This window comes from Rhea pennata, chromosome Z (assembly GCF_028389875.1).
Source record: "Rhea pennata isolate bPtePen1 chromosome Z, bPtePen1.pri, whole genome shotgun sequence".
NCBI classification, from domain to species: domain Eukaryota; kingdom Metazoa; phylum Chordata; class Aves; order Rheiformes; family Rheidae; genus Rhea; species Rhea pennata.
The window spans coordinates 56,368,053-56,385,983 of NC_084702.1; the positions used below are offsets into that span (position 1 = coordinate 56,368,053).

Genomic DNA, 17,931 nt, shown 5'->3' on the forward strand with positions numbered 1-17,931 from the left:
ATGCATTCATTTTGTCTGAAATACAATGCAACAGTAGAAATCGGTTGCCTGTGCTTTATTATTGTTTATCTGCCTTATAAAACTGTTGTGAGTACAGCGTTTGAATGCATTCTTTCTGCTCATGTTCATAGCGGAGGAACTGATGCAAAGATAAACTGATCTCCCCTCTAGTGTTTATGTGCTCAATATTCCTAACACAGGGGTGTGTTCTGTTTTCCAAATATGCCAGCCAAAAGCAGTATCAAATAAGCAAAGAGAAATGGAAAGATCTGATAGTGAGGGCTCTGAGGTGAGGCTTCTGTTTCTGGTCTGGAGGAGATGCAGCTTTCTACCTCCGTTGTTTCTCCTCTGGCTGTTTGAGTCTGTGTTGTCTTGTCTCTTTTCAGGGAGGATTGAGTTTGGGGCACCAAAGGTTGGGCGCTCATCTTAGTCGTTTTCTGAGGGCATCACTGAAATATAATCAAAAAGTGGGGAGTGATAGCTAAAGGGATGAAGATGGGGGTTTTAGATTGTTTTTTTCCTTTGGGAATCTAATGTTTCAATCCAATATAAGCATCTGATTTCTCCATGATTTCTGAAAATTCTAGGCTCTGTTAGGAATGTCGTGAAGGTTTACAAAGGGAAAAATACTGTAATACTCTGCTTTTTAGCATATTGTATTTTCCTTCGTCCCTTTGATAATTACATTTCACACACTTGAACTTTCTCTCTGTAGGCAAAAAATCCCTCCATCACCTCAGACAACTACAGTAGGTAACAACTGGGGATAATTACTGCTTGTTCTGTGAATGCAAATAATATTTTTTGTTTCCAGTTTTTGACGAAAGTTTTAATTTAGGACTTCTAACAACACGATTCATAGTATGTACGAAAAGACCCCATCTATTCAACTCATCAGCATTGTTTAATTGACTGACATCAGATTAGGAGATAATTCTTAGAGTGCACATCTATTCAAATTGCTGGATGACCACAAACTGCCCTGTTGAGTCTGTTTGGCTCTGTTTCTTAATGATAGGATTTTGTTTCTATATATTTTCTGTAAAATAAAGAAAGATAATAAAAGATTAATTAAGTAGAGAAAAAGGAAATGAGACTGAAATCACAGCACGAAAATGCTCATGAAAAAGAATGATTTTTCTTGCAACAACTTCCAAAACAAATTAAACGTAATAAGATAAGATGTTGAAAGGGCTTCTTGAATTGATAGATGTTCTATTGTCACCTTGTACCATAATGTGAAAGATAAAACGCACATAACTGTTAAAAAAAGATCCATTCTATCTCCGTATTCTTCTGAAAATAGTCCAGCATTTCAATGATTGCTTTGTTTGTAAAAATTTGACTAGATAAATAGGCTCAATTTCTTTTCATAAACTGCAGTGTTTTATTATGCCTTGACTGATTGTCTTTTTTGATTAATCACATCTCTTTTTGTGTTCACCAAGAGCCTTAGTTCAGATGCCCATAAATCACTGGAAGTCCCAGACCAGGACAGGAACACTTACATTTTCAATTAGCTTCCACGTTTAACAGCCACTATTAGTAGTGCCTACAACAACTTGTCATACCAAATATAACTTAGCTTTATGATTGTTTTCAGCCAAACAATTTCAAGGCTTTAATCACATTTCTCTGTGTGATTGCACATGGAGACCAAGTATGTATTTGAAACCATTGTAGTTTCACCTGCAGATTGTGAACTCAGCTCCATGGTGGATTGTGGAAGGCACTACACAAAAATATGTAGAGATTATTGTATCTATGCTTGGAATACTCGTAGGGCAAAACTCATTCTACAGCAGTTTAGTCAGATTTCGTGGCAGGCAAGTATTTTCTTTCAAGCTTAGTTGATGACTGCTGTGCTAGGCATTTAGAAAATTTTCATTGGCTATTTGTAAATGTAGATTTTGTCTGTGATTGATGATTTACTTTTATTGTACTCTTTATCACTGTCCAAACCGGTGTTTTGAAATTCATGTGGAAAACCATTTTCAATTCTTAATGAGGTGTAGTAAAATAAAATAGTGGAATCTGTTAGGCACATGTAGGAGACCAGAGATGGAAATCTTTTAACAAGAAGTCTCAAATGAGGTAATACAAGCAAAATTTGGAGACATTTTAATGGCATTTGATTGTGTAGTCTCAAATATTGTACTGGCCACCATATTTTTGAATTCTGACAGCAGCTGCTTTCCAAATGCGCTTCCCCTCTCACCTTTTTATTTTAATCTGCTCAGTCTTTGATCTCTGTAAAGTAAGAAATGGCCTTTTCTCCTTAGTTTGATGAGCATGTAAGTTCTGAGGGCAATTCAATACTGCAGTTGCCATTGCTATTGTCAGAGTTGTGTCTAGCAGATTTTACCTCTTTGTCTGTTTTGCTCCTTGTAAAATGCCTTAATTGAGCAAGCAGCTCAGAGCCAGACCCAAGCAAGGACTTTACAGAACTGTGTGAGTCTATAAATCTCTGGGGCCACTGACTCAGTCAGCCATTCAGTCAGATCAATTATGTGCCACAGTGCTTGTAATGAGATTTTTGATGGTATCGGCTTAACATTAACCCTTGGTGGCCTGTTCTGGCTTTTTTGTATGTCAATAATTAGAACATGACCTTTCCAGTTCTTCAGCTTGTCTCCATTCTGCTTTGAACTATAGGGTAAATTTGGTATAAATACTGAAAAAGATCCTGGTTGTATCAGAAAGCACATTTTATTTTTATGCTCGCCTTTTACTTGTAAACTAAGAAAATACTTAGATCATTCTTTGATTTAGCTTTCTTTCCAGATGCTTTCAGCTGCTGCCATGGTTTTCAACAGTGAGGAGCTTGTAGGTTACTTCTAGCCTATATGCCTGTAAAAGTAATTAAGACAAAAAAACCTCTCATCTATAGGCCTTAATTAGCTATGCAGTATCCTGCGCATACAATTTGAAAAATATCTAGTGGCTGTCAGATTCAGGAACACTGGCCTACTGCAATGCAGCATTATTGTTTGTGTTTTTCTTACTCCGTAGTATTATCAGGGCATTGAGAGGAGTGCAAATCCTAACAGCTTGTACCCAAGCACTTCTAACAGGCATTAGTTTCCATAGGACTGAGGAAAGTACCATATGAATTCCAGTATCTCTACTTAAAAGTAGATATAGGTCTGCATCAGATCTTTAACTGAAAGGAGAACATTTTCCTAATCCAATTTAGGTGCAGAAATCTCACAAAAGCAACTATTTATGTGACAATTAAACATTTGAGCTTTTGTTTACACACTGCAGCTCTTGCTGTGCTTTGCCTCAGAACTGTGGACAAAATTTGACCTGTGTCTATCTACAGTAATTTCTAGTAGCCTAGGACAGTTGTTTCAGAAAAAGGGGCACAAGTGCACGTGAGGAAGGTGCACATATTTTCCAGCATGGAAAATGCATATTTGCTAACTTAACAATTTCAAGAGTGATCATTTTAAACTTCATAAATCTGCAAATAACTTAAGTTTTAGAAGAATTTGTTCTAATTTATACGTTGTGTAAATATGGATGAGAGAGGAAGGAAGCTATTTTGAGGAAGTGCAAGTAGAAGGTTATAGAAACACTGATTTACGATCTAAGCAGAAAATGACAGAACATTCTTTTTCAGTCTGTCTGAAATCTGCATCATTTCTGCTGAAAACAGAGTAAAATCCATGCTGTCTGGTGTATAACACTTACCTCATTTTCCAAGGACTGTACTGAGTGAGTATGTGCTCTCTTTCCAGGCAGTATAATGATACTTGCATTCAGAATGAAGCCATGAAGAAGTTATTCAGGCTTGACTCTTGGTAACAAGTGTCTGAGATCTGGCAGAATGATTCAGGACAGAGCTGGAACTCCTTAGGAATGTCCTAAGCCAAAGCATTTCATTTCTGCATTGAAGTGCTTTGCTAGATTTCCAGCTCTACAAGATAGTTGCACTGGGGTTGTGTTCAGCACAGAATTGCTAAGGTAACTCACAGTTAAATGTGAAATTGGATCCTGCATGGTGATGGCCAAGTGGAGACATTTGCATCAGCATGATGTCTGAATAAAGCGTGTTTCTATTGTTTCTCCCTGTTTTGAGAACGGAAAATGCTAAGCGGCCAAAGTTAAGCAAACAGAAGTAGAGGACTACAAGGTTGTCTCTACTCCATACTCATGGTATCCTCGGTATCACCTGTGGGTGAAATGCTTTGCTCTTCGCCCTTACATTCATTTAGTATCATATTGGTGGGAGCAGTGAATGGTTTCAGAAAATATCTCTGTCCAGGAGAGGCTCACAAAGCTCTGTATGATCCCATGTCAGCTGAGCACCTTTCCAGGGCCAACCAGATTTTGGAGAACAGTCCTAATCCTCTTATGAATGAGGTATGCAGCTATGTCAAGAAACTATGTAGAGGGTTTTACACTAGTTTTATATACTATTTTGATATACTTTCCCTCTCTCCATGTGGGGTAATGGCTCTATATCTCATATAAATGTCTTTCCTTATCAATTCAGATAGTCCACTCCCAAACTCAACACATTTTGGCTCTGATTTTTTTATTTTGGTGCCTCCTGAGAGCTTTAAGCACTGAGTTAGGACTTAGCTGATGTAAGTACTACTGTTCTTGTTTTATATAGATGGATGCAGCATAAAAGGCCCAATCAAACTCTGCAAAATACCAATGATTTGCCTTGTAATTACTTTAATGATGTTATGGAGAATGGTGGCTTGAAGATTAACTAAGATGAATAAGCAAACAAGTATACTTCTATATAAAACAAATAAGTTAGCGTGGAGAAGAATCTTCATTTCCTCTCAGCCTCTTTGCTGTCAATTGACTCTTATAGCTCCCAGTTCAAACCAGAATGTTCCCTGAAAAGTCCAGTTGCCTTTTATATTCTGCGTATTCCAGTTGCTGTAGGTGGAACTCAGAAGCTTTGGAGTATTGGTGTCACTCCCTTCTTAAAGGTCTAAGTTGTAATGTATCTTATCAAAACAGTGTGTCTCAATCTTTGTTCCCTGGATTGGAATTTTTCCTCATGTAAAGCTTTCATTTGATTGTGCTGGGCCAAATGGACCTAGGCTCAATGCAGTTCTTTGACTCCCCTTTGGTACCCTTTTGCCTTTTCATTTTGAGCCCTTTAAATATCTCTTGTTCTCTTCCCAAATTAAGTTTATAATAGATAGAACAACCATTGTTCTTTGTAATTTTGAAATAGTCACTCTATCTCATTTTCACAGTTGATACACTTTTATTATAAGCCTTTGAGGACACAGTGTAGTTATGAGTAGTTACGGGTGTTAATGGCAGATGGTGGTGGTGGTGTGTCTTAGTCTCATGTTTGGGTGTTTTAATAAGAGGAGTGAAACTGGGTGCTGAAAAGCCCTGCAAACTGGTCTTATGGGAATAATCCTATGTTCCTGCCAAGTGTCTGCCAAGATCTTCCTTTCTTCTCCTTAATGTGCTTTCTGATTGTACAGATAATCATTAAAATGTATTAATTTCAGCATTACGTGAGCAAAAAGATAATTTGTCTATCTCTGTAAAGTGTACAGGAATCCTCTTGTTGTGATGCCTTTTTTAGTTATATAAAGTTGTATATTAATTTGACTTGTGAACACTAGCTCTGTTGCTGCTTATTCTACCAAATTTAGCATTTAACACAAGACGTTTCCACTGTTGGGGACGGAAAGACCCAGGCCACCACACGGAAGTTTTGAGGAGTCAAATTTACTTTACGTATTGTCTTGCTTTTCTATGTTCACATAGTAAGTGCTGAAGAGACAGAATTAATTCTGAAAGTGCCGTAAGCTGCCTCTTGTCAAAGCTCCTTACTCTTAGGCCTCTGTTTGTTATAACTATTGAGTCATCGGAATAGTCCGCAGAAGCAGAGAATATAGGAGGAATAGGAAATACATTTATCACTGGTCAGTTCAGTTTGAAAGTCCTTTCTTTCTGGTTCTGTATATCCTCCCTTCTGTCCTATGAGACTCCATAAAAATGAAGTCTTGAAAACTTAAGGGCAGGAATGCATTGAGTTTGCCTTTGTAATCGCCGTCGGTCTCTCTCAATACTTCTTAGGTAAAAGCAAAAGCTACCTGGGCTTTCGCACAGATAGAGAGAGTAGGGGAAGCTCTGTAAATTGCTGATGAGTGATTTTCCCTTAATCGTATTTCTGTTTTGTTTAGTCAGTCCAGTATCCTTTCCAGTGAAGAAAAATGAGGTACAGGAATAACTTCCTTTGCTGAATTCAAGATAGAGATAGCCATGCCCATGAGGCTCAGCACTGACAACCACCTACTTCAAATCTCTACATGCATTCCTTTTTCTCTAGCTAGAAAGGCAAGTAAGATCCTGTGTATTATAGTCATAAATAGACCACTAATTAAACATCCTTTGCCACCTTTAGCATCTGCCAGGATTAGACAGATGGCATGACCAGCAGCTGTAGCTGCATTTCACCTATTGGTTGCTGTTGCTTTAATTCTCTATCATGATTACATCCATCCATCGCCTGTGCCATTTTGGAGATGAATTTCTCGCCTCTGTTTACATCTTGTGAGTCACAGCATCTTGATCAGAACCAAAAGAAAAACAGGTTTAAGATAGATCATTGCAATCCACACACAGAATGACTTTAAAGCTTCCCTCTTCCCCCCCCGCCCCCCAGCATTGTTACATATTCTGACATAAAACTAATTTTTATAGGTTTTGTATGAAGCCTGCCATAGATTTATATTAGCATTCCTATTGCAAGGAAACAGAAACCTAATCTATCTATAGCTCTACATGCTGCATAGAGTATACATATACTCAAAAGAAAGGTTGACTTCATATCATCACCAAACCTGAATGAACCTTGGGCCCTATGAAGTATGCATATCCACAAACCTCCTTTTCAGCTGGCAGGAAGTAACAGAGCACATACTCTGGGCTGCACTACAGCAAGTATTAGAAACATTTAAAAAAACAGTATTGATGTCACTGTCCAGAGGTTGTACCACTGGAGGCCTCGCCTGTTCTGCAGTGCAGGGCACTGGTTAGAGGATTTATGTCTGATATTATTAGAGAGCAAATCATTTTCTGTGCAAGGTCAGCCTGCCTTGAAACTGAGCTGGTGTATGTCTAAGTAGCAGATAATGTCATAAGGGAAAGATGTGTAGCCTGATGATCTGGACTGCAGATCAGGACCAGTGGCATGAAAAGAAAGTGGTGGGTGTCAGTGATTGGCAACTCCCACCTGTGTGGGAGGGGAAATGTATCTTCAGAAAATGTTCTGTTACTTTTAATCAAAGTTTTAAGTGTCATCAAACCAAGTCTGCACTAGGTATTTAATATATTTATAAAATATATCTGTTTAACACTTACTTTCTTCTTTTATTGAACTGCTAATCTTTATGACTCTCAGGGACTTGTTGACTAGAGAGGCAGACTAGTGTTACTAGGAATTAGACAGTCTTCTACATGCACCTTTGGTAAGGTGCCTCCATCGTGGTCTGCTACACTTCAACTCTTCTCTTTTGTTGCCAGATTCTCTTCTGCAAAAATTATCAGCAGCTGACCTGCTGAACCAGTGGGCCTATAGCATATCTGCCTAGCTATACAGGCTAAAAATACCACTGCCTTGCATGGGTGATATTAGTAATCTAATCATATAAAAGACAGGAGTTCTACTTTGTGCTGCTGCAATTTCACATTAATACACCTACGTAATAATTCTGAAGACGTAGCCGCACTTCTTAGAAAGGATGTATTTCACTCAGTCTTATAAAAATACCTAACAGAGATTCCTCACCAATATAACTTGGCTGAATTCATTGTTTCAGTTTGAGGGATGCTTTAGCATTACTCCAAAGAGTACCACTAAAAGGTCTGCGCTAAGTCATAGATGTTGCTCACGGTTAAACCTGGGAATGCCAGGACAGACTAAATACAAATGCAATAATGTGTATTTCCGTGCTGTCAGGTGTAAAATATTTCCCCTTTTCTTTATAATTCTGATTTAGCTCCAGAATTCAGAAATTCATCTTTAGATTTCAGAACTACTAAGAAGAAAAACTACATTTAATAGTAGAACTCTTTACTGATTTTTTTTTACTGATTATTTTTCTTAAGTACAGTAACACTGCCATCACGTGGCAATGTGGAGCAATCATACATTTTATTTACTGGAAATTTCCCCAAATTAAAAAAGATAAACTAAGGCTAGATTCTGACCAAAATGTATACGATAAAATGGATGTAAGCAACATTATAAAATCACAGAAAGGACTCTGCAGAAGAATCTATAGCATCTATGAATTCCTTTAAGTTACTTGACTACGCTGCCCCCTAATTTAGTGCTGTTCTTGCCGCTACTCCCTCCCTCAATCTATCAAGAGTTTTATGGGGTTTTTTTATGATGGTGCAGACTTGCTTTTGACAGTTTCTGACACCGTCATGAATCTTGTGCCTCCAATTCCTATTTACCTGATGAATAAAAAAAAAAAAATACCGAGACTAGACAGTCTTTAGATAACCATGCCATAAAATCATTTTTGTAGGCTGCATCTTAAATTCAGTTAGGCTTTCTTTACCCACATAACTATCTTTAAAAGGTAGTCCAGAACTTTATTCCTCTTGTCGTCAGAAACCATCCCTTTGCCAGCTTGTATCTATTTGCAGTCAATATGCACCTGTATTTTCATTACTCACTTTGCACTTCAGTGTAACCCATGTGAATGTGTAGGGAGTAATTATGTTCCCCTTTAGCCTTCATTTTCAAAAGTTAAGCAAGCCGTGCTCTTTAGTCTCCTGTCATTAGGTAGACTCTCTGGTCACCTAATCACTGTGAAAGATGATACTCGTCCCTGAAGAAACCTGCTGTTTCTCAATTAATATCTATTTATAAAATTCAGGATTTAAAATAAATAAATAAATAAAATAAAATAAAATAAGGATAGGTATACACCTCTCTTAATCCAAGATGTCTATGACAGAAATGTTCTTCTTCGTTTGGAGCAAGAACTTTAAAATATTCTTTCAGTTTATTAATATTCTGCAGTAGATCGAATGTAGTGTTAGGGGAAAAAAGTTTTCGTTGACATTGAATTCAACATTGGTGATTATATATAGATTAGCATGTCGGTACATTTTGCTGTTGCTCTGCCACATGCCGCTATGGTTCTGTCATCAGTGATTGCGGTGCCTGTGACTCGCTTGGTCTCTCCTAGTAATCAGTAAAGCGAGGAGGTGATACTCTGATACTCAGCAAGGTGGCTGCTGCAGTGACTTCAGACCGAGGCACTGCGGATTTGCTGTTGCTCTACAGCAAATTGCTCCCAGGATGCGTTTGGGCCAAGAGTTTTAACAATTCATAAAGCGTCGGAACCTGCCACCGATTTCAAGATTAATGACAGTGGAGCACGGCGTAGCCAAGAGCAGGGGTGAAGTCTGGCACTTGTGCGGTGCTCTGAACGCAACCAAAGGGAGCTCCTGTCTCTTTGCTGTTGTATCATAAATCAAGGAGAGGAGAAGGGAATTGAGTTACGGCCAAGAGCACACTTCCATGTGGTTTCAAGATGTACAGACAGTGGGCCTGAAAGCTAATTTTAAATTTGAGAGCTAAAATCAGAACTAGTCTAATGGCTCCATTTTCCAGATTAGCTCATGACCTAGGAAAGTGTGATGTGTTAAATGTAAGAATAAATCTCAACTTGCTCTGCATTCAAAAAATGTTTGTTTTGCTCGCTGTGGAATAGATAGAAGAGCAGGCTCAAGAGAGCTGTGTGGCAACAATTCCTTTGCTTTTTCCCTACTGATTTCTTCTTATGATTCTGGTATTAACTATTATCATTAGTTCAGCAGATATATTAAATCATGAGATAAATTGCAACAGCTAATACAATACAAAGAGAAAAAAAAGCATAATACAAGCAATACAAACCATAATGAAGCTTTTATTATACAATCCATTGGGTATTTTGAGGAGAGATGTGTAAAAAAGATAACTTGCGGGTTGTCTGGATGACAGCAGGATGAACGGTCATTGCTTTTAATTAAATATAGTGCGGTTCACTTAACCTTAGAAGTAAGTTATTACCGGGATTTTCTAGGACTGGCTCTAGAGCACAAGATTTTGTCTTAGTTTTGTAACAGGGATGAAGCCCGGGTGATTTCATTTTGCAGCAGAAGTACTGTTTGCGGAGTTAGAGCTTCCAAAACGTGAACCGGCGTGTAAATGTGCTGCTGGCCGCGGGTGCTGCAGGGCCGGTTCCGAACGGCGTCGCCCGGGAGCTCGGCCGGGCTGGGGTGGAGGGTGCAGCCCGCCCTCGCAAGCTGCTGGCTGACGGCAGACGGACGCGACCAAAACGAAATCGTTTTGTGAGTCCCCTATTAGGTGATTTTGCACTGTAGTTTAACATATATAATGAAGAGGAAGAATGATTATGATAAAATATATACACAATGTCCAAAGCACAAATATGTTCTCTAATTGCTTTATTAACTCACCTTAAACCTTTCCTCCCTTACTTCCTTCCCTTCCCAAATTATCTTTAAATTCCAAAATACACTATTTAACAGATGAACTATCTAATAGCCTGTTCGGTGCCATGTGGTGTCAGTTGTTTACTGACATCCAGACAGATTAAATTTCACACGTCTTCTGTCTAGAAAAATCAGTTATCAGAGAAAGAGCTCAGATGAATCTGGCATCAGCTCTTTCATTAGTCGGTATCTCATTTTCTTCCTGTAGCTGTTTCTATATTTATTGTTATTTTTAGATTCTACTCTTATTTTAATAACTTTTGCTTCAAAATTTTACTTTAAAGATTTTGCTATATTGAAGCCAGACTCATGGACTGGGTAATTATTCAAATCACATTTTTCTCTTTCGTAAGAGAAATTCTTAGGTTTTTAAAAATCCTGTCGTTGCTGTAGTCCAGTCAGAATATTCCACTCAATCAGATATTTTATTAAAAAGCTGAACCAGTAGCCCTGCAGTTTCACATACAAGTTTTCCCATATTTCCTTTTGCTTTCTTCTCAATCTGTCTTTAAAATGGATTCTACTTCTTGTTATTAGTCAGCACTCAGAGATATTTCAAAGTCAGTTTTTCAAAGAAGATTTTTTTTCTGTTCTTTTTTTGTAATCTCTTTATATCATCTCTCCCTACTTCAGGGTTAAGGTTGCCAAATTCAGATGGAAGCCTAAATACTAGGGGGATTTGTACATCCAGTTACAGGGGTTTTTTTTTCAGTTTGCTTTTCACAGATTTTAGGGTGTTGTATAGTGCTCTGAAACAAGATGGAAACAGAAGCTAGGCCCTGTGAATGCTTTATTTATTACGTTTTGTTAAATTCTGAGAGTCTCTTATTTCATTAAGATTGTTGAAATTAACTCTTTGTCAAAAAAGTTAATAATAGTTATTATAATAATTAGAGCACAGTTGGAAACCTTAAAATTCCAGTTATCATCCTCTGTAATCTTATGTATACATAATTATTATTCCTAGGTTATTCAATAATATAAAAAAAAAACCACAGCGAACATCGCAATGAAAACTACTCTCAAAATTCCAAAGTACTAATCATCAATATCTGAAAGAACCATTGGCCTTAATGATACCTACTTGTAGTGGAGTGGAAGTACTTTTTCAGAAAGACCTTGACCCCCCCCCCAAAAAAAAAAAAAAAAAAAACTTAAAAGTAAATTAACTCAAATGTGAATGGTATCCTAGTACTTTAATGTCAAATTATAAGGTTCCTGCTTATTTAAAGATGATCGAAGAACATTGAGTTTTTAATGAATAATTTACTCTGGTTTTAGTGTTTCTGTTTCTAGAAGTCTGAAAGCACGTTACTGTAGACCTCAATTGTATTTTGTACAAATGCTTTTCTCACATTTTTACTTTTTCTTCCTTTCTTGTTTATTGCTAGCAATTTGCTGTAAGAATCAGTACCTAATATTCATCAGTACTTTAAACAGCTTCTGATTAAGAGGAAGACTTGGAGATGCCAGTTAGACTTTGATTTTGTCAGTGTTTATTGGTGAAAAATAATATAGTTTGATGGAATTGTTTTTTGAAAAAAGCTCTTCCTTTAATAGTACCCAAGCTCTGTCAGATGCAGCATTCCTGGAGGACACAAAATTCCGTAAAATGTGTTGTGTGAGTGTAGGTTTTTAGTTTAATTCTCCCTTCTTCCAATATTCATACAAAGCTATTGCTTTTTTTATGTACAAAATCTTAGGTATGAGGATTGCAATGGTGTCCCTGTTTGGCTCATGTAACTACCTTCGTACAGGTTTGCCAAGTGACTTGAAAGACACTCCTTAATCTAAGTTTAAGGAAGTCTCCCATCTTGTCTTATCTGAACATTTTCCAACATGACTAGTTATATACAAGAGTTTAAAATTCATAATCTAGGAATATTTGTGGAATCTTTGATATTTGTGGGAATAGAACAGATGAACCGAGTTCCAGATACAGACTTGTTTCCCATTTTGAAGAAGCTGCAGACTCCAAAATACAATAATCCTTATTTCTCTACGTTTTATGCATTTCTTCTTTCACAGGCTGGAGTTTCAGCATGGGCTCTGCCTATCAGTTCCACAGCTGGCGAGTGTTTGTGATCGTCTGTGCACTGCCCTGTGTCTCTTCCGTGGTAGCCCTCACCTTCATGCCAGAAAGTCCTCGGTTCTTGCTGGAGGTATAACTTTCAAAATCATTTTTAGATTCCAATCAAACTTACTTCTATGTTTAACTCATAATATAATTATAACAAGCATTAAGATTGTTCAGTGACTATAGCAGATATCTTAATCCGAATATATATGTATTTTTAAATGGTTTGATCAAACACTTAGGTTGGAAAACATGATGAAGCCTGGATGATCCTCAAGCAAATTCATGACACAAACATGCGTGCTCGTGGACAGCCTGAAAAAGTTTTCACAGTGAGTATTGCTCTTAAAGCTAATCTCTTAGAGTATCACCCAGCTTGCTGATTGGCAAGGTCTTCAGTGTTTAAGCAATCAGTATTATCTCTCTACGTGCTAAAGAGAGAAGAAATCATTTGTACCCTAGATTTCTAAATATAAGAACTGAATTTCTATTGACATTGTTATATATTGAGCAGATGTTAAGATATCAGCATATTCTGGACCATGTGAACTTGTAGTGTGATATTTTCCATTGTACTGATCTATACTGATAGACTCCAGCTGTGATCTTTTATTAAATTTACTTCAATGTTAATATTCACAATAAGCACATAGTAGAAGTCCAATTGTTCCTTTAAATTTTTTCAAATGATTTTTCACTTTCATCAGCTCATAGTTATTTTAAAAATAACATTAATTTTTCATTTTTTTTTTTTCGAAATATCTTGGAAGCTTGACTCTTTCTTGTTGTTTTGTTGACTTCAAGATCTAAGGAAAAGGCTGTATTGGAAATATTGCTGGATTGTTTCCATTTGGAGGAAAAATTGATAGTTCAGATGTAGAGCTTTTTTTTAATGCAGTCTTCCTTATTTATAAAGAATATCTTAATCTATGAAGAATATACACAATTTTATTTCCATGAACACAGTAGAACCAAACAGCAGTAGGCATTTTCTTGCTCAGAAATCCATCCCACCTTTCCAGCCATTTGTGTTTTATGGGAATGTTGGCACTCTACTGCCTCTCAGGCCTATATGTGGGATTTTTCTTATTCCAGAGGATTTCTTCTTGCTCTAATGCACATGTAACTCAATTAAGAAATCCTCTTAAAGGTTCTAAATTTTCAGACAGTCTCAAGGAATGACCATCTGACCATGTAACTTTAGTCCATTCAGATTTGCAAGTTATTGCCTTGCATGTGATTTCCATTGCCTGCGTTTAGTTTATTCTAAAAAGATGCTTAAAACTGCTATATTCAGCTTGAAAGAAGGCTGGTTAGCATATCTATCACATTTGACCTCCATAATTTATACACTAGTGGCATACCTGTATTGCCATTCACTCTAACAATATTGCATTTTCTGATATTTATGAGTAAAGGGATTTGGCTAACAGTGTAGCATTAGAGTGTAATTCCCCAATTGGCTTATGCTAGTCTGAGTTACTTTCAAAAGGAGCATTCCTGCTCCCAGTTGGTTTTTATTTTTCTTCTGCCAGAGTTGATGCTCACTGATTTACTGCATGGTCAGCCATGGCATCGACCTATCCACCTACAGGGTTAGTTTAGGCACAAGGAAGAAGACAGGAATGTGCTGGGAAAAGGGAGGAGGCACAAAAGGTGGTGGGAAGGATCAGCTGTTCAAGGCAGTCTTACAGCAGTTTGACATGATCACACCTGGGCACAGAAATGAAAAGAAAGCATGTACTTAGCATCTCCAGTTCTCGTGATCTGATAAGTCTTTCTCTCTACAGTTATTAACATGTAACACTGACTCATGTTACTCTCAGTATTTTATTTATATCTATTTTAGTTAATTTGTCAGTCTTTGATACAATTTTCTCTTTGCATGAATAAGGGAAAAAACCCAAGCAGTTTGGGATTTTTGACAGTCTGTGCCATAAGCATTGGGAAAACTCCTATCTTGATTTCAAAAAGTCCAAGGATAAGAAACACTGGACTGTATGTCAGGGCTGTACTTTGGTAATGGTCCCTAATGTAAGCTTGTGTTGATACGATTAGAAAATGGTAACTTATCATCATTGTCTCCTCTTGGACAATATTAGCACTTTGTAGGCCCACAGTGCAAAGGACATCTGTGTAATTTGCTTGGGACATCCTTTTTTGACTCTATTACTTAAAATTTAAATTAATCAAGGATATTCTGACCTTTTGTCCCAGTAATTTATTCACCTACCTTTCTGAAGCTTCATTGCTTCATCCAGTATCATTATATCTAACTTACAAAAGTGTTAATACTTTCCTCCAATTTGTGTCACTAGTTTCATCAGAGATGAATGTATGTTCTCTAATTCTACAACTGATGTAACTTTTTACTCTTCATTATTAGTGTAGTTTTAGTATACTGTCTTTGATATATTTCTCTTACTATTTTGATACCATATTTTCCTAGAAGCTTCTTCACAAGTCATATTTATTCTTATTACTCATATTACTGAGGATTTTATCTTCAAAGTTTTAAAGTAGAAATGGCATAAATTGATGAATTGTTGAGAGTTAGGAACTCCAAAATGGAGCTCATAGTGACTGACCATGGAAATTGTGGAGCTGGCTGTTCTTAATAGTTCTGAAAATCTCTCCTGAGAGCAGTGACTCTAACAGAGCAAGAAGTTGATAGTATCTTCTACTGTGGGACTACCCACGTGTTAAACATTATCTTTCTGGGTCCTTAAAATGTATGTTCATTGGATTGGTTGGTTTAAATAGGTAAGTAAAAAAAGGCTTTCCTACCCCTAAACCCAAAATTCATTGCCATGTGTTAAATGATCTTCTTTTAGCAGACCTTTTACTTTGCAACATGTCTTTATTTTGTATAATTTAAAGAATTCCATATTTCTAGCTACTATACTGAAACTCTCTTTTCACTGAAATAAGTAATATATTTATCTTTTTTCTCTTTCATATTTTAATATACTGGAAGCTGAATTTGCACTGGGACAGATGGATCACTGGCCTGATTCAAAAGAATATTTCTTATGTTAAATGGCTGTAAAGGCCTTTTGGCTTTTTGTCTGGAGATTATATGCAGTGTTCCTGGGATATACAATTCCCCCCAGTTTTCCCAGCTCCAGACGAGTCAGGTGTCCAGGACAACGCAAAGGCTGCATCTCAGCCTACAAGAGCTATGTTTGCTTATAAAATGTGATTCAAAAGGCCCGTCCTTTCTGCCAAGAGGGGCATCACAAGAGTATGTGAGGATGTCCTTATGTACAAGGTCTTAAATAATCTTGGAGAATTCATCTCAAACTTTTGTATAAAGTATTCAATAAAAGCACTTTAAGAAAAGCTGAAAACCAACTGAATGATGCGGACAGGATTGTTGCTGTTGGAAGAGGTGTGATGAGAAACATACAGGCTTTTGATATAGTCATCGTTTGGCAAGACAGTGAGCTACTGTATTCCAGGTTAAAATGCTTTGCTGTTTTTATTCATGGGATGAGTCTGCCAGTTCTTGAACAATGTGTATCTATAGGAGCAGCAGACTGAAAACTAGAGGTATACAATCAAGGCTGCAGATCTCTGGTGTCCTGGAATCCCCAATGATACATCTCTGGGTGGTGGGGTCCACTAGAGTCCCAGGTCCAGGGGTGGATTAGGTGAAACAGGAGACATTGCTACCTGTTTGGCAGAAATTACTGCCAAAACTGAATTCCTCATCTGTTGCTCTGTCCCTCTTCATATATCAGTCCCCTTTCCCATTTTATTACTTTATTTATTTTCTTTACATTCTCTTTCTGTTGGTCTAAGATGATGGAGCACATTCTTGTTCTGCCACACAGGAGATTGCAAGTGAAAATTAGCAGAGTAGACAGCATTGTATTCTCTCTCACTGGGAATTCTGTATTTTTCCTAGATGTATGTTTATCTCATTTTATTTTGGGTGAAGTAGACAATTCTTTGTAACAGCAATAATACATGTGGCTCCAGACCATGTCAGCTAACTTTTTCTCTTCTCTTTGAAAATGATAGTAAAAATCAGTATCAAATGGACAGGAGACTTCCCAGTCTATCACTACAAGAAATAATAACAGAAGAAAAGTGTTATTCAACTATTAATTTCAAATTGATATTTCAAATACTTTTGATTTTCTTACAGTATTTTAAAAAATAATCAGTAGACTTTCAGAGATATAGTCATTGCAAGTCAGAAACAGCTTGACAACAAGATTGGGACATGCTTACCTGAGGGTTTAATGAATGTTTTATCCTTTGTGGCGTTAGAGATATACAGCAACACCATGGCAAAACCTAGCAGTTACAGCTTGCTTCATTCAGAGGATATGAATTTCCTTTATGATTTGGACGTACAGCTTTTCCAATACAGTTGCACCCATAGCAGACGTTTTGATGCTATAGCGTGCAACTATTCCTTTATACTTTTAAAGCATTCCTAATATAGACACAGATTTAGTATTTGTTCATTCTTAGTTTATGGGAGCTATTAAAACTTTGTAGAATTCCTTGATGTGCAGTTAATGGCTCAAGAAAATGCGAATTTTTGCTGTTCTGTTTTTATTTCTAGGTTAACAGAATCAAAACTCCAAAGCAGATAGATGAGCTCATAGAAATCGAGAGTGATACAGGAACGTGGTACAGGAGATGTTTTGTTAGAATTCGCACAGAGCTATATGGTGTAAGTAACAGCATCTCTCTTAGTTCTGTATTCATTATGTTTTCTAGTTAGTGTTTGGAAATGGGCTTGATTGGCCAAGCTCAAGCTGGTGGCAGCTGCAACGCTATGCTTTCCTTGTGACTGAAGAATTCAGAAACCATTGTAAGATTCCCATTTTGTGACCCCGGAGAGGTATAGGTAAATCGCAGAGATGCTGTTTTCAACCTCTGAGGAGGAAAATGCTGCATCAGCCCTTACCCAAGTGATGGTTATTAATTATATACACATGCACCCAAACACCCCAATATAATATGTGTTGGCAATGCATATTAATATATACCTATGGAAAAAGGTCATATGTGATGAGGTGAAGAATTATCAGCAGGAAGTTGAAGTGGCCACCTTACTTACAAACAGTAAAGCTACGAATAAATTATGTAGATGAATATCAATAAAACTTTTATAAGGCATTGTATCTGCATGTATTTTTAGTACATGTCATATGTTTTACGAGAAAACTACTTCAGAACTATTTTATTAATACAAGCTTGCTGGGACTGTGTTCCACATCCTTTTTTTTCTTTTTTTTTTTTAAGACAACATTGCACAATAACTTTGAACCTTGTAATAAAAAACTGAGAAAAGTCTTATTAATAAAAAAAAACACTAA

At 37.0% G+C, this 17,931-nt stretch overlaps 1 protein-coding gene across 2 annotated transcripts in view; it reads left to right on the forward strand.

Moving 5' to 3' along the window:
* SV2C (synaptic vesicle glycoprotein 2C) overlaps positions 1 to 17,931 on the forward strand; it is a 77,963-nt gene that overhangs the window by 39,879 nt on the left and 20,153 nt on the right. The window contains exons 4-6 of one of the 2 annotated variants that reach the window (XM_062599819.1): positions 12,544 to 12,677; positions 12,835 to 12,924; positions 17,172 to 17,282. In XM_062599819.1, coding sequence (XP_062455803.1) covers positions 12,544 to 12,677; positions 12,835 to 12,924; positions 17,172 to 17,282 — 335 coding nt within the window. The remainder of the gene's footprint in view (positions 1 to 12,543; positions 12,678 to 12,834; positions 12,925 to 17,171; positions 17,283 to 17,931) is intronic. The other variant, XM_062599820.1, reaches the window with a different exon arrangement.